This window comes from Leuresthes tenuis, unplaced genomic scaffold (genome assembly GCF_036924035.1).
Source record: "Leuresthes tenuis unplaced genomic scaffold, fLeuTen1.0.hap1 SCAF_21, whole genome shotgun sequence".
Lineage (NCBI taxonomy): Eukaryota > Metazoa > Chordata > Actinopteri > Atheriniformes > Atherinopsidae > Leuresthes > Leuresthes tenuis.
Window position 1 is genome coordinate 31,491,660 of NW_027325375.1, and position 21,274 is coordinate 31,512,933.

General features: G+C 42.9%; 4 protein-coding genes across 4 annotated transcripts in view; 2 read left to right on the forward strand and 2 right to left on the reverse strand.

Annotated features, from left to right (window-relative positions):
- Window positions 1-1,335: 1,335 nt before the first annotated feature.
- On the forward strand, window positions 1,336-2,280 carry LOC140279340 (olfactory receptor 8G17-like). The gene has a single exon (XM_072374455.1). It carries the CDS (start codon window positions 1,336-1,338, stop codon window positions 2,278-2,280), a length of 945 nt encoding a protein of 314 aa, XP_072230556.1.
- A 4,647-nt stretch (window positions 2,281-6,927) lies between these two features.
- On the reverse strand, window positions 6,928-7,872 carry LOC140279623 (olfactory receptor 8G17-like). Its single transcript, XM_072374778.1, has one exon. It carries the CDS (start codon window positions 7,867-7,869, stop codon window positions 6,928-6,930), a length of 942 nt encoding a protein of 313 aa, XP_072230879.1. The 5' UTR covers window positions 7,870-7,872.
- A 3,302-nt stretch (window positions 7,873-11,174) lies between these two features.
- On the reverse strand, window positions 11,175-15,145 carry LOC140279341 (V-set and immunoglobulin domain-containing protein 1-like). The gene is made up of 3 exons (XM_072374456.1): window positions 15,094-15,145; window positions 13,914-14,354; window positions 11,175-11,877 (listed from the first exon to the last, which is right to left on the reverse strand). The coding sequence occupies exons 1-3, from the start codon at window positions 15,143-15,145 to the stop codon at window positions 11,735-11,737; spliced, it is 636 nt and encodes a 211-aa protein (XP_072230557.1). The 3' UTR covers window positions 11,175-11,734.
- A 5,929-nt stretch (window positions 15,146-21,074) lies between these two features.
- Window positions 21,075-21,274, forward strand: part of slco2b1 (solute carrier organic anion transporter family, member 2B1) — a 34,301-nt gene continuing 34,101 nt past the window's right edge. The window contains exon 1 of the mRNA XM_072374751.1: window positions 21,075-21,123. The gene's annotated coding sequence lies outside the window, so the exon portion shown is untranslated. The remainder of the gene's footprint in view (window positions 21,124-21,274) is intronic.

Below are 21,274 nucleotides of genomic sequence, written 5' to 3' on the forward strand. Positions count from 1 at the left end.
CCAGGCTGTGGAATAGTCTTCCTCAGGCTGTGGAATAGTCTTCCTCAGGCTGTGGAATAGTCCTCCTCAGGACCTGAGAGACTTAGCTACCGTGGACATTTTTAAAAACATCTAAAAACATACCTGTTCAGGATGGCTTTTCATGAGTCGTAGTGTTATTTTGACTGTTTCTGTCCGTTGGTTTTATCTTTGTATTTTTATTTTATTTGTGTACCTGTTTCATCATTTTAACTTGATACCTTGACGGTGCTACATGAAGAGTTTTTTCCTCTGCGAAAAGTGCTCTATAAATAAATTTTACTTACTTACTCTTTACATATCTCTCTCCATTTTCTGCTCATGCCTTTAGTTTTTTATGTTGTGTTTATGAATTCGTGACTTTGGACACTTTTGTCCAAATCATGCTATCATGCTAACGTCAAAGCTAACAATAAGCTACATCGAAGGAAAACCACGAGTCCGAGTTCAGCCGCTTTACTTCCGGACGCACCAGCAACTCTTTGCAAGGAGCGTCTCCTCCTTTGAGAGGTCGTAGTTTCTTACAGAAAACAGGCTCTGTCAGGGGTGACAGAGTAGAAATAGAGTGCAGGCATAGAGGGAAGTACAGGGTAGGAGATGCTCTCTGGAGCATCTTAAAGAAAGACAGAGCGCCCCTGTTCTGGTAGCGCTCCAGCACTACAACTCTACCTGCTGTGGAAACCCTGCAGCTGACTGTGAATAAAATAATGTTGTAAAAGCTGCTGAACAGATTGGACAACACTGCACACCTTCTACTTCTGAACAACATACTGATTAAACAACGGAGTTCAGTCCGAGTTCAGCCGCTTTACTTCCATACGCACCAGTCTTTGCAAGGAGCGTCTCCTCCTTTGAGAGGTCGTAGTTCCTTACAGAAAACAGTCCTATTAGGACTAATAAGACCATATTTATGACATTATTCTTTGTATAATTGTGTTTTTCTCTTTTACACACACAGATATTGTCACCATGCATCGATCCAGAAAGACAGATATGATAAAAGTGACGTTCCTAATTGGATGAACAAAGTTCAGTGGCTTTGCATGTTTAGTAACTGTTTCTATGGCCACCAGCCTGACGTCGGGTCATGCATCCCCTCTCAGATGAGTTCATGCTTTTATAAAGACAGAAAGCTGTCTGTGGCCTCACTGCTGTTCAAAGCAGAGAAACTGGAGAAGCTGCAGGTAAGGTCTGTCTAATTCTGTCATCATTCAATCCCTGAAGAGGTGTCAGAACTTCAGTTCTGTTTCTAAACTGCAGTAAAAGCTGTCAGTGTGTGTGATTGATCCACAGATTGATTTCTTCTGTTTCAGGCTGATGGAAAACTACACCTTCAACAGCTTTACCCTCCAGCTGGAGGGGCTGAATGTAAAAAAGGCTTCCATGTACCCCGTCTTCTTCTTCTTACTCTTCTCCTACCTGTTTATCATCTTAGCTAATGTCGGCATCGTGGTCCTTATTTTCATTGACAGCAGCCTCCATCAGCCCATGTATCTCCTGTTTTGCAACATGGTATTTAATGATATTCTTGGGAATTCTGTCATGCTTCCTCGTGTGCTTTCAGACATCTTATCACCGCCCTCTGAGCGCCTCATCAGTTATTATGAGTGTGTGATTCAGGCTTTCTTCTCACACATGTTTGGCACTGCTGCCCACACAGTTCTGATGATCATGGCCTTTGACAGATATGTTGCCATCTGTAATCCTCTGCGTTACACAGCGATAATGACCAATAAGATGCTGATAAAGCTGACGGTTTCTGCCTGGGGAGCAACTTTGATTTTAGTCGGGATTCTGCTCGGTTTGACCGTCCGATTGAACCGATGCAGGACTCTGATCAGAAATACCTACTGTGACAACGCCTCGCTGTTCAAGCTCTCCTGTGAGAGCGTCGTCATTAACAACATCTACGGCCTCACTTTCACTGTGGTGCTTCTAACAGCCTCCATCGGCAGCATCATCATCACTTATTCTAAGATTACAGTCGTCTGTCTGACCAGTAAGAGCCAGTCTTTGAACAAGAAAGCCCTGAAGACCTGCAGCACTCACCTCTTTGTGTATACCATCATGTTCATCTGTGGGAAGGTGAACATCGTGCTGCACCGCTTCCCTCAGTACGCAGAGTACAGGAAAGTGTGCGTCATCCTGTTCCACATCATCCCCGGCAGCCTGAACCCCATCATTTACGGGGTTCAGTCCAAGGAGATCAAAAGATTCCTCTCAAAGCTGTTCAAGTCCAGAAAGGTTTTGTCAGCATTGTGACTTATTGTGATTTATGGGATATATTTACTGTCTTTGTCCTCATCCTATAACCGATAAGATCACATAAACAGACTTTTATTAACTTCAACCATTTTAACCCTATAAAAGTTAGATATAAAGAGGAATATTTATTCCAAAGTAAACAGAGTTTTCTTAAACTTTTCATGATTATCTGATTTATTTAGTACAAAACTAACAGGTTCACTTTACTTAGACTCTGCAGGAGTCAATAAATGGCATTTTGTTCTTAATTAACTAACTACAGATATATATATATATATATATATATATAACCTTCACCCCTTAAAAGCTAAAATCTTATTCATATTTTTACTTCTCCTGGATTATTGAAACAAGCAGATTGAAATATAATAACTGGTTTTGAACAGGAAGTTTCAGGAATCAGAGGCTCCAGGTTTTGTGAGACGTGACATTAAAGGAAAAGTATTGATAAGCTCGTCTCACATTAGTGTTTTACAGTCCGGTGATCAGACTGATAAACATCTTTTAATCCCGGGATCATTAAGAAGAGTTTCAGGTTTAATTTAAAATGATCATTAAACATATTAAAACTTCTAAGATCTGCGCCGTATTTGCTGTTATCTTGAGTTTCAGAGGCAAATGAAATCAATCCACGATGTGAAGGAGGGGATCTACGGAAGGCCCTAAAGGTCTGAATGCACCATGATGAGAGTTGTTTGAGTCGGTATCACCTCTGAATTTATTTACCTGCATGAATAAACATGCTTTGGTGCTGAGATCTAAGGTAACCAGAGCTGTGAAGCTGGAGAGAGTCAGTGTTTCACCTGAGAGCTCATCCTCTGTTCAGCTTCTTTAAATCTGCTCTCAAACCGTCTGTCTGATCGCTTCCTGAAGCCAAACTGGCAGCTGGTTCCACAGAGAGGGGCCTGATGACTGAAGGCTCTGCCTCCCATTCTGCTTTTAGGGGCCTGATAACTGAAGGCTCTGCCTCCCATTCTGCTTTTAGGGGCCTGATAACTGAAGGCTCTGCCTCCCATTCTGCTTTTAGGGGCCTGATAACTGAAGGCTCTGCCTCCCATTCTGCTTTTAGGGGCCTGATAACTGAAGGCTCTGCCTCCCATTCTGCTTTTAGGGGCCTGATAACTGAAGGCTCTGCCTCCCATTCTGCTTTTAGGGGCCTGATAACTGAAGGCTCTGCCTCCCATTCTGCTTTTAGGGGCCTGATAACTGAAGGCTCTGCCTCCCATTCTGCTTTTAGGGGCCTGATAACTGAAGGCTCTGCCTCCCATTCTGCTTTTAGGGGCCTGATAACTGAAGGCTCTGCCTCCCATTCTGCTTTTAGGGGCCTGATAACTGAAGGCTCTGCCTCCCAGTCTGCTTTTAGAAACTCTGGGAACCACAAGGAAACCTGCAGCCTGAGAGCAAAGTGCTCTGTTGGGGAAATATCCAACTGTGAGATCTTTAAGATGTGATGGAGCTCGGTCATTAAGAGCTTTATATGTGAGAAGAAGAATCTTAAATTCTATTCTGAATTTAACAGGGAGCCAATGAAGAGAAGCTAAAACTGGAGAAACATGATCTCTGCTGTTAGATCTCAGCAGAACTCTGGCTGCAGGGTTTTGGATCAGCTGGAGGCTTTTCAGAGAAACTGTGGGACAGAACAATAATAAGGAATTACAGTTTTTCTGCATCACCCTGAGACAGGATGTTCCTGATTTTAACAATATTACGAAGGTGAAAGAAGACAGAAACCTGTCAAATGACACATCCTGGTCAGAAATAACTCCAAGGTTCCTCACTGTAGGACTAGAATCCAAGGAAATACCATCTAGAGTAACTATATAACAATTAACTCAGGTCAGAAGACTTTTTTGTTAGATCTCGAATCAGAACATTCAGAACAATCTATAATAATATTCTATGATGCAACACTGTAGAAAATGGTGAACCGTGAAACTATGTGCTCTGACCTGTTTGAAGTACATTTTATGCACATTTCTGGGCCTGTAACTTCACCCTTGGACTGATATAAAGCACTTTGCATCACTGCTTTCCAGCCCCGCACCACAACAACATGATTCACTGTCACTTTACCTTTTTGTGGGCTTTTAATGGTGTTTTTATGACCTCTTCAACATGACAACAAATTGAGGTGTACGGCTGTGCATATGCAGGGCTCACATGGAGATTTATTGTTATGGCAGGCGTGTGAGCGACAGAGCAAAGAATTCTCTGTATTAACTCCATGCCTTACTCTGGTGTGTGAGGAAGATTCTTCATTTACAAGAACAAACTGGAATATATCAGATAAATAGGACTTAAACCAGCCTTTAATCCCATTAACATGTTCAAGTCTCTGTAACAGAATGCTGTGATCGATCGTATCAAATGCAGCTCTGAGATCCAACAGGACAAGAAACAAGTCCGCTATCAGAGGCTAAGAGGAGACCATTGGTAACTTTCACCAGTGCTGTTTCTGTGCTATGATGCACTCTGAATCCTGACTGAAACTGAAAAGATTATTTCTGTGGAAATGATCACAACTATTCTTAGAAACATCTTTAGACAGAAAAGGGAGATTGGATATAGGCCGATAATTAGCCAACACTTCTGGATCTATAGGAGGTTTTAAAGTAAAGGTTTGTGAAACATGGATTGATGGTTTTTTTCTCGATTTCTTGGTCGATTTGAGGCTCAGTTAGTGTAACTGATTATAAGTCTTTAGCAGCTTATAAGCCTGAGACTCTCCATCAGCCAGTTAGACGAGGTGAAACACCTCCAAGAATCAACAGGAGAAGTTCAGTTGCCTTTATTCAAGCTCCTGGGAGTCCCATGACCATAACCTTACACAAGGCCACAGCACTGTTCCAGTAGCTTTGACTGTCTTGGAGTTTATGTTTCTTTTATCCAAAGTCACTTACAGATGAGGCTAAAACATCACAGCTAACGTCAAAGCTAACAATAAGCTACGTCCAAGGAAACCAGGTCTTTCCACCAATGTGGACCAAAAGTCTGGATTGTCTTCAGCCTGGTGTAGGAGCTGCTAGACGACAATCCTGCAATGACCCGAGTTACTGAGTCATGCCTTTATGAGAGCATTCAAGTGGATGGGAGCCGTTCCATTAAGCTAACATCAGTGACCTTAACTTGATGCTAAGGGCAGCCAGTGGAGTTCAATGAACAGATGTGCTCTTTTAGGCTGGTTCTGGACCATCTGCAGAGGTTTCACAGCACAGGCTGGTTCGGAGGGCGATGCAGGAGTCAAGATGACCACAGACTGCACCAGGAGCTGGGCGGCGTGTTGGGTTAGCAACGGCCTGATCTTACCCAACCAAACACAGTTATTTGTGTGAAAAAGTGCAGCTGAATGTGTTCTATTAAAGAGAAATCTGTGCAAACATGAAGGCTTTTTAGATCATTTGCATGATGTGAAACACAGTAGAGTAAACCTGGTTTTTGCACGCCGGATTGTTTGACTCACCTACATAAATATGAGCTCAAAAGCTGCAAGAATCAGCTGAATCAGCTGTGCTGCATGTGGTATGAGCAGCACAGAAAGTCTGAAATACCTCACAGACGGATGCATGTGGCTGCAGAATCATCTTTTTATCTCTGACTTTCAGGATTTTGAGTTCAGCACAAATTTTACATGAAGCATTGAAAACATTTGCTCTACAGTTGGATTCTATGGGAGACCAGTTTAAAAATGTGGCTGCAGCTGATGGAAAATACTCAGAAAAATTCTTAAAATTGAACTTCCTGTTGCTCAAACTATGAAATGAATGAACTGAATATCCCACAACACGTCTGGAAGGATTCTGTGGAGCTTTTATTGATAACAGCTCATTATTTAACAGCCTTCTCCCATAAATCTGATGACAGTCCTGCAGCTGTATCGCAGTTCATATCCCAGGAGTTTTATCTTTAGAAAAGAGATGCTGCTGACCCCTCAGTGAGAGGTCAGGGAGAGAAACGATCCGGATGGTTTCAGACTGGGTTCAATGTTCTCGTGTTAATTAATTTTCTTCTCATTGGTTAAGTTTCTTCTGTCAACAAAAGTTCTCCAGAACGTCTGAAATGTTCCAAAGTCGACGCAGTTACTGATTCAATGTAATCTAAGCTGATGAAGGAACACAGATTATTGGGACTGTGCCTTTAATTTGTTGTGATTCTGCACCATATGAATAAAACTGAACTGAACTGCCGGCTCAGGTTCAAAATGAAGACTTATTTCAAACACTTGAACTCCAGCTGATGTGGAAATCTGTGCTAGTTCGTGTCTGAGGAACTACCAGAACGATTATAAAGCACAAATGTCAGCTTTACCTGGAATATTATTATTATTATCCAGAGAGAACAAAATAATCTGGAAGCAGTGACTCTTTACAAACCATTAATGCAGAAAAAGGTTCATCTTTTATTAATTTTACAGGAGAAAAAGGTAGAAAAACAGTCATTTCAGCAGGGAAAATGGTGTAAAGTAAAGTAAAGATGTTTGCAGACTGGATATTTTTGGAATAAATCAGTTAAAAAAAGCAAACAAAACAATGAACTCATTGATTATAATGGGAATAATATCTATAATAAGCAAATATTCTTATATTTGTGTATAAACGTGACATTCTGGTGCTTTTCCATGTTAAAGCCGAGTTTCTGTTCCCATCACTAAGATGAAATCCTCTTTCTGGACTTGAACAGCTTTGAGAGGAATCTTTTAATCTCCTTGGACTGAACCCCATAAATGATGGGGTTCAGGCTGCCGGGGATGATGTGAAAAGAAATCGCAGCCCAGTTTCTGTATTCTAAGTACTGAGGGAAGCGGTGCAGCAGGATGTGGACTTTCCCACAAATGAACATGATCATATACACAAAGAGGTGAGTGCTGCAGGTCTTCAGGGCTTTACTGTTCAAAGACTGGTTCTTACTGGTCAGACAGACGACTGTAATCTTAGAATAAGTGATGATGATGCTGCCGATGGAGGCTGTTAGAAGCACCACAGTGAAAGTGAGGCCGTAGATGTTGTTAATGACGACGCTCTCACAGGAGAGCTTGAACAGCGAGGCGTTGTCACAGTAAGGGTTTGAGATCAGAGTCCTGCATCGGTTCAGTCGGATGGTCAGACCGAGCAGAATCCCGACCAAAACAAAGGCCACCCCCCAGGCAGAGACCGTCAGCTTCATCACCATCTTATTGGTCATTATGGCAGCGTAACGCAGAGGATTACAGATGGCAACATATCTGTCAAAGGCCATGATCATCAGTATCGTATGTGAGGTGGTGCCAAACAAATGTGAGCAGAAAGCCTGAACCACACACTCATAATAACTGATGAGGCGCTCAGAGGGAGGCGATAAGATGTCTGAGAGCAGCCGAGGCAGCATGTACGTGTTGCCAATGACATCATTAACCGGCAGGTTGCAGAACAGGAAGTACATGGGCTGATGGAGGCTGCGGTCGATGAGAATCAGGACCACGATCCCCACATTGGAAATCAGGATGAACAGATAGCAGAGGAGGAAAAAGAAAAAGAAAGGATACATGGAAGCTCTGGTGACCTTTAACCCCTTCATTTGGAGGGTAAAGCTGTTGAAGGTGTAGTTTTCCATCAGCCTGAAACAACAGCGTTGATCATTCATGCAGTGAACAGGTTAACAGAGAGGAACAAACTCAGCACAGCAGGCCAGCAGATGGCCTCATGGCACCTTTTAAACTCACTTACAGGATATTACCAGTGGCTGTAAATCTCATTTTAATTCAAATCACATAACATAACCTTGATCACCTGCTTTTTCTCTTGTTCTTCTTCATTTACCAAACACCCACCAGCCAGTGATCTGGCAAAGCACAGCGACCGCTCTTATTTCCATGAAGGCATGTTCTCATCTGAGAGGAGACTGTTGCTATAGAAACAGTCAACACAAAGTTAGGCCACACCACTCCATATCAAACATGTAAACTGTGCTCCTCACCAGGTTTCCATACTGCCTACAGAGACATCCCAGGAGTGGTGATAAATGGTTCAGAACAGAACTCGTGTTCTTGTTGGAAACGATTGAGGTTAAACTCAGAATTAGCATGTTCTGATAAAGGTGTTCTTTGTATCAGTTAAAGTTTACATCCTCCCAAAAAGACCTTCTGTCTTTTAACGGTTACATTTCTGCTAAACTCATTAAGACGGAACAACTCTATCAAGTTGAGAGTCGAGTGTTGACTGTTTCTATGGCAACAAGCTTGATGTTCTCTCCAGTGAAGCGATATAAAAATAACACGTGTGGTTGGATGCTGGTTGGCACTGGGCAGATGTATATTCTTCTTCTTCTATTCATCCGCTCTGCAGGGATATTAATAAAGTAAACTAGAAAATTTCTGAAGAAATTTTGATGGGTGCCAAGCTGCTGCCCGTCCACACAGAGACATATGAGTTAATGTGCTGAGAGTTGAAGGTCAAATTAAAGGTCCACCATTATATGATCATAATCCAGTCTGAAATATGAGATTCTGGCTTGTTCTGGTGAAATCTGCCTGCTTTAGACACATAAGGCCCGGTTGATCTGTTCAGAATAATGAAAAACTGCCTCTTTTAGGCCTTCTCCATTCATTTTCCCATTGACAATTTGCCCGCTTTTTCCCATTTATCCGCTATTCCTTTCGAGTAATGAGAGAGAAAAGTAATAGCACACTTCTGCCCATCGGCGCGCACGCAGCCATGTGTTTTTTATTTTAGTCGGACCTTTGCTGCGGGAGGAGTAGCGCGCCGAAAAACGTGACGGAAGCGGGAGAATCATAAGTATGAGCAATAGTAATATGTGTAAAATTTCTGCCGCCTTCTTTTTTCATGTTTTTTCAGGCGTGTTTTTTTTTTGAGGATTTTTTTTAAATATTTATATCCAGATATAGCGGGCTTTTTACGACTTTAGCTTGTTAGCAAAATGCTAGCTAAAGTAGCCGAATTTTACATGTAATTTTACATTCTCATTTTTTTTCTCGTTTTTTTTTTTTCTTAATTTTGTTTCAGGGAAGTTCTTGGCATGCATCCACTGCTCCGTAAAGGGTGTTTACTTTTTTTACCTAGTGAAAGGCTGAATTACAAAAATGCCCGAAACCAAATCAAGATATTGGCCGAACAAACAGGTTTTTTTTTAAATTTCTTCAGACATTATTTTTTATTCAAAGCGCCATATGGGCCTAACATATTGGTTTTTCCGAATTTTATCGTACGTTTTGCACAATTGCAATATGTATATATATATATATATATAATAAATATATAAAGTTTATCTGTTTTGTACAGATTACATGCATGGGATAAATCTGCATTAAATCACTTCATTTCTGTAGTTTCAGGGTGATGGAGAACTACACCTACAGCAGCTTTACGCTTCAACTGGAGGGGTTAAAGGTCACAGAGGATTTCATGTACCCCGTTTTTCTTTTTCTCCTCCCTCTTTATCATCACAGCAAACGGTGGCATCATAGTCCTGATTTTCATGGAGAGAAACCTCCATCAGCCCGTGTATCTCCTGCTTTGTAACCTGGCATTTTACGGTCTTCTTGGTAAGTTTATCATGGCGCCTCGTCAGTTTTCATCATGTTTGGCACAGACAGTGCTCATGATTATGGCCTTTTTATCACGAAAAGCTCAGAGATGATAGAGAACAACTTAACTCTCGGTGCACAAAGGAATAAAGCTTGTTGTTCAGCTTTTAGACAACTTTTGAACTCTTTCCTTGTCAGATACAGAACCTGTTTAACGTCCATCAAACAGTCCCATCCTCTGGATTCAGATGATCAGTGCCTCTGACTGCCCCCCCCCCCCAATCCACAAAGAGAACATTCATCAACACTTCATAACTTCCTGTAATTACAGGTTTATTACCAAAAGAAAACAGACTCGTAACATTTGTAGAAATGTGGATTTTATTAAATGACATGGCTTAAATATTTACAGAAGTCCTTCATATACAACATGTGAGCTGCTGCTTGTGCTCATGTCTCCTTTAAAGAGTGTTAGAGCGCCACCTGCTGCTCATCACCCAGACAGACCTGCAGCAGTCCGGCTGCTGCTGCTCCACCATGTTCAGGTTCAACGTGTTGAAGCACTGAGATTCAAACAGAAAACAACAGCATGAATCCTGCTCAGCATCCACACTCCGTCATGTTGGGTGGTGCGGCTGAAGGACGGTGGCAGATATTTCAAAGGAGAACTTGATTTATTCAAACAATCAAAGTAAAAAGCGCAGCTGAGCAAAAAAAAAAAATAACAATGACTCAACAAAACCTGACTGAAAGAAACGAGGACAAACCTGGTTTGACTTCATCAGTTACGGTGAGGATCTGACATGAGAAAACCTGGAGACTAAATACTGAGGAGGGTGATGAGTGATGGGGTGCAGCTGAGGGGAGAAGCAAGCGAGGAAAAACTAAACAGGAACATAAAACATGATAAACTTCTAGACATGATACATTCAGACTGAAACTGAAATAAAGACACATTTGATTTGAGCCAGGATGGAGGGATTGTGGAGGAGAGAAAGGCCCAGCTTTACAGGTGAGGGGCCAAGTTTCCTGGTGTTTTCAGTCTTTGATCAACTCCTAAATATTCTCCATAACAGGAGCTGATCCCCAGCAGTCCTCCTCAGGGTTCAGTGAGTCTGAGGTTAGAGGACACCACGACTCCGATGAGAAAACTTTCAGGGATCAGAAAAGGTTTGGGCTGAACGATCAGACATTTCCACAGACTGTGGTTCAGCTGCTGGTTCTGCTGGAGACTGATGTGGATTCAACCCCAGGCAGGCAGGGTTTTTTTTATAGATAAAACATATAATACATATCGGGGCTCATATTCCTTTATGGATCAAAACAACAACAACAACAACAACAACAACACCAAGAAATGTGAATAAAACAATCCAACAGATCCACCCTTGTCTCCTCCACCCTTCCCTCCTCCACCCTTGTCTCCTCCATCCTTCCCTCCTCTTTCCTTCTCTCCTCCTTCCTTCTCTCCTCCTTCCTTCCCTCCTCCTTCCTTCTCTCCTCCTTCCTTCTCTCCTCCTTCCTTCTCTCCTCCTTCCTTCCCTCCATCCTTCCTTCCCTCCTCCTTCTTTCTCTCCTCCATCCTTCCCTCCTCCATCCTTCTCTCCTCCTTCCTTCTCTCCTCCATCCTTCCCTCCTCCTTCCTTCTCTCCTCCTTCCTTCTCTCCTCCTTCCTTCTCTCCTCCTTCCTTCTCTCCTCCTTCCTTCCCTCCATCCTTCCGTCCTCCTTACTTCTCTCCTCCTTCCTTCCCTCCATCCTTCCTTCCCTCCTCCTTCTTTCTCTCCTCCATCCTTCCCTCCTCCATCCTTCTCTCCTCCTTCCTTCTCTCCTCCATCCTTCCCTCCTCCTTCCTTCTCTCCTCCTTCCTTCTCTCCTCCTTCCTTCTCTCCTCCTTCCTTCTCTCCTCCTTCCTTCCCTCCATCCTTCCGTCCTCCTTACTTCTCTCCTCCTTCCTTCCCTCCTCCTTCCTTCCCTCCTCCTTCCTTCCCTCCTCCACCTTTCCCTCCTCCATCCTTCCCTCCTCCTTCCTCGTCTCCATCCTTCTCTCCTCCATCCTCTCTCCTTCCAGCCTGGTTCCCTGCAGGTGAGAAGCAGGTGTGAGTATCAGCTGTCAGGGAGGTGATGACTGAAGAACATTTCCTCTTCAAACTGCTGTCACACATTATCTACTGCACTCTGATCACTGTACTCAGACCAGCTGCTTTCTACAGAGTCTCATCAACAACATCTTTAGAAAACATCTGATCTGAGATGTTTCACTCTCACATCAACAAGCAGGAAGCTGCTTCAGCTCTGATCCAGAGACACACTCAGACTCACCTGCTGGAGGAACTGAGAGGATGATGAAGGTCACGTTTGTGTCCCAGCTTCCATCTTCTCTCTGGACTCGACACTCATATCTTCCTCCATCATCAGTCGTCACATTCTTCAGAATCAGAGACACGTCTCCATCCTTCATCTTTCTGTCCTGCAGATCCACCCGGTCCTTAAAGGATGGATGCTGCTCTTGTGGTACAGGCTGACCGTCACGGAAGATAAGAACATATTCTTCACCCAGATCAGTTCTGCTCCACTGTACAACTATGATGTTCTTGTTGTTGGGAACTCGACATCTCAGAGTAACATCCTGTCCAGCTACAGCTGGGATGATTCTCAGTTCTGCAGGAGAGGAAACAACACAGAGCAGAGAGGTTAAAGAGGTCAAAGTGGAACTCTTCCCTTCCACAGCAGCATCAGAGTGAGGAGACACCAGAGAGACCACACTGCTCTGAACTGGACCTCAGGAGGTCTGATGAAGCAAAGCAGCTGAAACTGGTTCTGAATCATCAGCTGATTTCCCTCTAACAGCTAAATAAGTGAACCCCAGAGAATCCACAAAGAAAACTTCCCTTTTCACTGGATGATGGACAGATAAACAGCTGATATTCACATGATAAAGATTAATAAGGATGAGCAGCAGAAAGCCAAAAGGACTCATTAAACAGAAGCTGAACTCATTTCTCTGCTTCTAATGAGCACTTTTCACTTTTCTGTCATTTCTCATGTTTGTCTTTGAGTTGAACAGGAAACATCTTCCTGATCATTGGGATTCAAAGCAGATATTTGCTGTTTGTCCTGCTGTGAAGGCTGAGCATCATGTGAACAGTGTCAGGATCTAAAGAAGTTCCTTTGTGATCCTGCTTCAGGATCTAAACTGCAGGCAGCTCTGTGGCTGATGATCAACATGCAGACATGTAGCAAGCAGCTGGAAAGGCAATGGAAACACTTTCAGCTTCACTCCTAAACTAACTGGCACAGCTTTCTCTGCAGCATTGAACCATGAACAGCATCAGCTCAGTGTGTTGAACTGCTTTAAAGCACAGCTGCATGTTTCAGCAGCTGAAGAAAAGCTGCTCATGTCCTTTTATTTCTCCATCCTCACAGTCTGGGCCCAAAATGTCCAAGTGCTCATGTTCTCCTCTGAGGGCTTTTTCTGCTCTGCTGCTGTTTTAGGACAGAAAATAAAAAGTGGACCACAGTCGGCTGCTTTCTCTCTGCTGGAGATGATGGGGGGGGGGCTCAACAGGACTCAGAACACTGACTGGTTCATGATAATAAAATCCAGGATCTGTTTAACATGTTCAGCTTCTGTCTTTGTTCAGCTCTTCTGTGGTTCTACATGTTGAAATGATCTCTAAGAACCACAAACAGCAGCAGGACACTCACAGCTCAGCTGTTCACACACATCACATCTTACCAGCTGCTGCTGGTTCTGCTGGAGGCAGAAACGACTTCAAACAGGCAGGTTTTCTTTTATAGAGCCAAAGAACAGCAACAGCAACAAGAGATATGACAGCAACGATCAGTCCAACGGTCAGTCCATTAGATCCTCCTGCAGGTGAGAAGCAGGTGTGAGGATCAGCTGTCAGGGAGGTGATGACTGAAGAACATTTCCTCTTCAAACTGCTGTCACACATTATCTACTGCACTCTGATCACTGCACTCAGACCAGCTGCTTTCTACAGAGTCTCACCAACAACATCTTTAGAAAACATCTGATCTGAGATGTTTCACTCTCACATCAACAAGCAGGAAGCTGCTTCAGATCTGATCCAGAGACAGACTCGGACTCACCTGCTGGAGAAACTGAGAGGATGATGCTGAAGGTCTTTAATCCTTTCTCTCCTTTGTGGGCGACTCGACACTCATATGTTCCTGTGTCGTTAGTCATCACATTCTTCAGAATCAGAGACACGTTTCCATCCTTCATCTGCAGATCCACCCGGTCCTTAAAGGATGGATGCTGGTTATCTGGATCAAACTGACCATCTCTGTAGAAAAGAACATATTCTTCACCCAGATCAGTTCTGCTCCACTGTACAACCATGATGTTCTTGTTGTTGGGAACTCGATATGTCAGAGTAACATCCTGTCCAGCTACAGCTGTGATGATTCTCTGTTCTGCAGGAGAGGAAACAACACAGAGCAGAGAGGTTAAAGAGGTCAAAGTGGAACTCTTCCCTTCCACAGCAGCATCAGAGGGAGGAGACACCAGAGAGACCACACTGCTCTGAACTGGACCTCAGAACCTGCTCTGAGCTGCTCTCTAAAAGCTGCCAGGATCAGCTTTTATCAGAGGATTAAAGGGACATTACAAAGCTGGAAGCAGGTGGAACCAGTTCTCTGCTTATAGAGAGAACAATGATCCGATTATTCTGTAAAAACTGTCAATAATCAGCAGAAAGTGGCTCCACACAGAATATGTGAAGCAGCTGTGATACATGTAGGTCAGTGAGGGTGGAAGTCAGGAAGAAGACTCAAATAAGACGATAATTACACCCCCCCCACACTCTGAAAGGGTTCAGCTGTAAACTGACATCATGATAAAAACAGAAGCTCATTGGCTGCAACTTAAAATGAAGACTGACAGAATGTAACAATCACTGAAAAGTTCATTCATTCATTTCAACTGAAGACGCTGCTAAAACACGCCGAAGCCTCCGTATGACTCAGCTTAAAAAGACAGAATACCTCCAGCATTCCCACATGAACCGAAGCTTTGTAAACATTGGTATCTTATGGTATCTTCATGTTATCTACATCAGATTTCATGTGTCTTCTTCTTCTTCACACGACAGAACCCGGTTTAGCTTGACAGCTAACGCTCACCTGATGGAGCCGACAACACGAGGCCGACAGCCAGAGTCAGAACCAGCCGAGATATTACAGTAAAAAACATTTTGTGATCTAAAACTGGAGCTTTACTAAAAGTTAAATTGATATAAAACTCTAAATGAGGACGAAACGTTCCAACGTTCCAACGCTATCTCGTGATAAACGAGAAACACGTGGAAGATCTTCCGCATTGTCACGTGCTGAAATGACGTAAACTACTGTAGCAGTTTATTAATTAAACTAATTATTTATTCTATATGTCCAGTAACCAGGGGTTACGTCTGCTTTACTGCAACATCTTTGTCTTTGAAATGAAATTTGCTGTAGAAATGGAAGTTGAACCTACCACATATAAATGGGACTGATGTGTCCTTTGAATGGACACATGACAGCTTGTTGCTCAGCTTTTAGATCTCTGTTGAAGTCTTTCCTCATCAGATACAGAACCTGTGTTTAACTTGTTCACAGATAACTTACATCGCCTATCAAGATGTCTTTAAATACGATTTATTTGCTTTATTGAGCTTCCTCTTTAATTCCAGACAGTAGTTTAGGGTCATAACCTTTGGCACTGCCCCTTTAAATGTGGGCTGATAAAACTCTAACGTCTGCTTTACAATAACATGCATCTTCAGTTATTATTTACTCATTTAAATCATGCAACCTAAATATAAATCAAGTAATGTGAATAAAATCATTATTTATTCCATATGTCCAGTAACCAGGGGTTACGGCTGCTTTAAAACAACACGAATCTTTGTCTTTGAAATAAAATTTGCTGTGAAACTTCCCTGAAGTTGATCAAAAAATATATATATATATCAAAGAGTCTTTGTTTTCCTTTTTGTTTTAATTTGTTTTAAAGTTTCTCATCATTTTTTTAAAGCAAATCCGATAAAAAACGAATTAAAGTGGATTATTTTCATCATTAATAATTCAATTTGTATAAATCTGCTTTAATTAAAGGTCCATAAATGCAGAAATTGGATTTATTTGGGTCTTTTAATAACAGAATGCAAACAGATTAAAAAACACAAATAAAACTGAAATATTGTATAAATTTGATCCAACGTTAGAGAAAAGAAGCAGCTTTAGTGTCTCTGTGGGCATTTATGGAAACTCTCTCTGTGTTTAACTGTTTAAATGTGAAGATAAAGATGATTATAAAGGATAAGTGAAATTTATTGTACTGACAGCTTTGACCGAAAGGTGGAGCCAAAGTACATTTTAATGTTTCTGCATCGCTGTGAAGTTTTCCTTTTTATGAGTGAATATCCTGATTATTGCTGCTGAAAATATTCATGTTTCCACATTATATGGAAACATTTTATTATTCACTAGTGAGACATTCTCTCACAGACTGGTGTGTCTCTCTGGATAAATCTGATGCTTCCTGCTATTCTTTTGCACTTTAACACCTGGTGTGGAATCTGGTAAAGATAATTATTGATAATTATATGTAAAAATATCAATTAAATATGTAAAAATACGATTTAAATATGTAAAATTCCATTTAAATATGTAAAAATGTCATTTAGATATGTAAAAATGCCATTTAAATATGTAGAAATATAATTTAAATATGTAAAAATACTATTTAAATATGTAAAATATATAATTTAAATATGTAAAAAAAATCCATTTAAATATATAGAAATATCATTTAAATATGTAGAAATATCATTTAAATATGTAAAAATTTCATTTAAATATGTAGAAATATCATTTAAATATGTAAAAAATATAATTTAAATATGTAAAAATACGATTTAAATATGACTAAGAACTAAGAGTTTAGCTTTGAATCATAAATTCACAGAATTAAAAGACGAATTTCCAACACTGAGCCATTAAATCGCACTTGTCTGGCGTCCCACCGAGGGGCACGACCTTCCTGTTCAGGGTCATTCACATCATTAGCTGTTAGCAGCTGTTAGCAGCTGTTAGCAGATGTTAGCAGCTGTTAGCAGATGTTAGCAGCGGTTAGCAGCGGTTAGCAGCTGTTAAAGCTGTTAGCTACTGTTAGCTGCTGTTAGCTACTGTTAGCTGCTGTTAGAAGCGGTTAGCTGCTGTTAGAGCTGCTGTTAAAGCTGTTGTTAGCAGCTGTTAGCAGCGGTTAGCTGCTGTTAGCAGCTGTTAGAAGCGGTTAGCTGCTGTTAAAGCTGTTGTTAGCAGCGGTTAGCAGCTGTTAGAGCTGTTAGCAGCCGTGGCTCCTCCCAGCTGCTTGCACAACCGCTCACACCTTCAGTCTTTTCTGTAAACACTCTCAGGTGATGATGACAATGACACACATACCGATGGGTGAGTCAGTGACTGAAATGTGAGCTCATCGACTGTCATTATGTCCCAACAACAGCTGAAAGTCTCACCTGCTGATTAGAACTGAAAGGAGGGGAAAAAACCCATTTAACAGACAAGAAAAGGAGGTCCGGTTGACTTTATTCAGGCTCTCAGGTGCAAACATTATCCACTCCTTCATCGCTGGGTTCGGCCGGGAGGCAAAAACAGCGATAAGGAGGGAGAATTACAGCTACCTGAGAAACAAAGTGCAGGGCTTTGATAAACAGAAGAATCTGAAGTTCTGAGCAGCTTCTGATGGAAATTAAACGTCAGCAGATTAAACCCTCAGCATGCTGGGAGGAGCTGATAGGGAGACAAACACAAACAGGAAGTCAACCAGCAGCAGATAAGGCAAGAATGCAGCAACAAACCCAACAGCAGGATGGTCTTACAGGAAAGGACAAGCTGCTGGAGGTCAGAGGTCACTCACAGTTAAACTCTGTTAAAGATGAGTTAAAGTGACTCTGATCAGAGACAAATAAGATTAAAACATACGCAGAACAGAGAGCTCAGTCTGAGTTTTAGGGTCGGAGGCACAAAGACATGAACCGGGAGCATGATGCATGATGGGAAAAGCTTCTCAACGCTGGTGGAGGCTGGAGCAGGTGGAGTTGGTGAAGGAGGAGTGAGGTTGTAGAAGAAAGGAGACGGGGAAAGGAAGATAATCAGGAGGAGAGAAAGAGCTCATATCACTGAACTTTGACCAAAGCTTCATTAAAGTATCTTTTGGTTTAGAAACTACAGAAAATGAAATTCTTCTTTGTTTCTGTCATGGAGCCTCAAAGCATCTGTTCCCAGCAGAGCCTGAAGCTGCAGGACGAATCTTCTGCGGTTGGACTTCAGCACATGATGTTCAGAGTCCTCTGAGTTTCCTTCAGCGTCTCTGAGCGAAGCAGCGACACACTGAGTCATTATCTATGGAACAAAAACTGAAACAAAACACAGCAGCAGGGTCTGAGAAACTAAGTGAACCCCTGATCCAGCAGGCGTTCACTTAGGTCCCACCACAGCATTTCAGTCAGGCTGAGGTCTGGACTCTGACTGGACCGTTGCAACACCTTGATTCTTTTCTTTTTCCCACATTCTGCTGTAGATCTGCTGCTGTGTTTGGGATCTTTGTCCTGTTGATGAGCCAGTTTCAGCCCAGCTTTAGCTGTGGGACAGATGGCCTCACATCTGACTCTAGAATACTTTGGTATCCAGAGGAGTTCATGGTGGACTCAATGCCTGCAAGGTGCCCAGGTCCTGTGGCTGCAGAACCAGCCCAGATCATCAGCCCTCCACCACCGTGCTTGACAGCTGGTATGAGGTGTTTGTGCTGATATGCTGTGTTTGGTTTCCTCCAAACGTGCTGCTGTGCATTAGGACCAAACATCTCCACTTTGCTCTGGTCTGTCCAAAGGACATTGTTCCAGAAGTCTTGAGCTTTGTTCAGATGCAGCTTTGCAAACCTAAGCTGTGCTGCCATGTTCTTTTTAGAGAGAAGAGGCTTTCTCCTGCAGCCCTTCCAAACAAGCCATCCTTGTTCAGTCTTTTTCTAACTGTGCTGTCATGACCTTTGACCTTTAACATGCTAACTGAGGCCTGTAGAGTCTGAGATGTATGACCTTTAACCTTTAACATGCTAACTGAGGCCTGTAGAGTCTGAGATGTAGCTCTGGGCTTTTTCACCTTGGGGTGACCTTTAACCTTTAGCATGCTAACTGAGGCCTGTAGAGTCTGAGATGTAGCTCTGGGCTTCTTCACCTTGGGGTGACCTTTAACCTTTAACATGCTAACTGAGGCCTGTAGAGTCTGAGATGTAGCTCTGGGCTTTTTCACCTTGGAGTGACCTTTAACCTTTAACATGCTAACTGAGGCCTGTAGAGTCTGAGATGTAGCTCTGAGCTTTTTCACCTTGGGGTGACCTTTAACCTTTAACATGCTAACTGAGGCCTGTAGAGTCTGAGATGTAGCTCTGGGCTTTTTCACCTTGGGGTGACCTTTAACCTTTAGCATGCTAACTGAGGCCTGTAGAGTCTGAGATGTAGCTCTGGGCTTCTTCACCTTGGGGTGACCTTTAACCTTTAACATGCTAACTGAGGCCTGTAGAGTCTGAGATGTAGCTCTGGGCTTCTTCACCTTGGGGTGACCTTTAACCTTTAACATGCTAACTGAGGCCTGTAGAGTCTGAGATGTAGCTCTGGGCTTTTTCACCTTGGGGTGACCTTTAACCTTTAGCATGCTAACTGAGGCCTGTAGAGTCTGAGATGTAGCTCTGGGCTTCTTCACCTTGGGGTGACCTTTAACCTTTAACATGCTAACTGAGGCCTGTAGAGTCTGAGATGTAGCTCTGGGCTTCTTCACCTTGGGGTGACCTTTAACCTTTAACATGCTAACTGAGGCCTGTAGAGTCTGAGATGTAGCTCTGGGCTTTTTCACCTTGGGGTGACCTTTAACCTTTAACATGCTAACTGAGGCCTGTAGAGTCTGAGATGTAGCTCTGGGCTTTTTCACCTTGGGGTGACCTTTAACCTTTAACATGCTAACTGAGGCCTGTAGAGTCTGAGATGTAGCTCTGGGCTTCTTCACCTTGGGGTGACCTTTAACCTTTAACATGCTAACTGAGGCCTGTAGAGTCTGAGATGTAGCTCTGGGCTTCTTCACCTTGGGGTGACCTTTAACCTTTAACATGCTAACTGAGGCCTGTAGAGTCTGAGATGTAGCTCTGGGCTTCTTCACCTTGGGGTGACCTTTAACCTTTAACATGCTAACTGAGGCCTGTAGAGTCTGAGATGTAGCTCTGGGCTTCTTCACCTTGGGGTGACCTTTAACCTTTAGCATGCTAACTGAGGCCTGTAGAGTCTGAGATGTAGCTCTGGGCTTCTTCACCTTGGGGTGAACTTGCTGGGACGTCCACTCCTGGGAAGATTGACAGCTGTCCTGAATGTTTTCCACTTGTGAATAATCTTTCTCTCTGTAGAATGATGGACTCCAGATAGTCTGGAAATGGCCTTATAACCCTTCCCAGACTGATGGGCAGCAGCAGCTGCTTCTCTAAGATCATTGCTGGTGTCTTTCCTCCTTGGCATCGTGTTAAACTGACAGAACTCCTGCTTTTATGGAGCTGCTCACACCGACTGAGGATCAGTTAATCAGAGCATTGATCAGTTAATCAGAGCATTGATCAGCAGCTGCTGGCTGCTTCTTACCCTCTTAGTTCCTGTGGAAGCAGTGAGGGTTCACTTAGTTTTAAGGCCTGGAAATGATCAGATCATAGTTTAAGTCCTTGGATTTTAAAGACTCTCTTTTTTCACATGTCATGTTCAGCATCACTGACAGTTTTTTCTGGATCGGTTCCACTAATGTAGAACATATGTCACAGACCTCATCTCTCTGAGGCTCTAAGTGGAAATCTGCAGATTCAAGACAAACATGAAAGAAAAATCACCTCATGGACATGTGAACAATGTGATTTTAAGCCGAGGAGGAGCAGTTTCAGGCCTCATTTAAAGATTTACGGAGGGTTTTTCTCTAAGATTATACGTCTGCAGTGGCTCCGTCTTCATGCCTCCGTCTTCATGCCTTCCTTATTTGTCTGCTTGTGACACCAAGGGTTCAAATTCCAACGCCTCCTCCCTCCTCCCTCCTCCCTCCTCCCTCCTCCCTCCTCCCTCCTCCCTCCTCCCTCCTCCCTCCTCCCTCCTCCCTCCTCCCTCCTCCCTCCTCCTCCCTCGCTGGTCTATCAGCAGCCGAACAGCAGCAGGTTTTCTCAGAGCACTGAGAGGAGAAAGCCAGAACAGAGTGAGACGGGGACCCTGGTGGATCTGAGACCAGCTGCTGCTCCACAGTGAGTCTGAATGAATCCCTTCTGTCTCTTCTCTCTGGGACCTTTCAGGCTTTTTTCTGCTGGGACTCTCTGCCTCATTGAGCTGCTTTGTAGTGGGAAAGAGTTTGTTATTTCTGTCACGCTGCAGAGTAAAACAGAGCTGCAGAATATG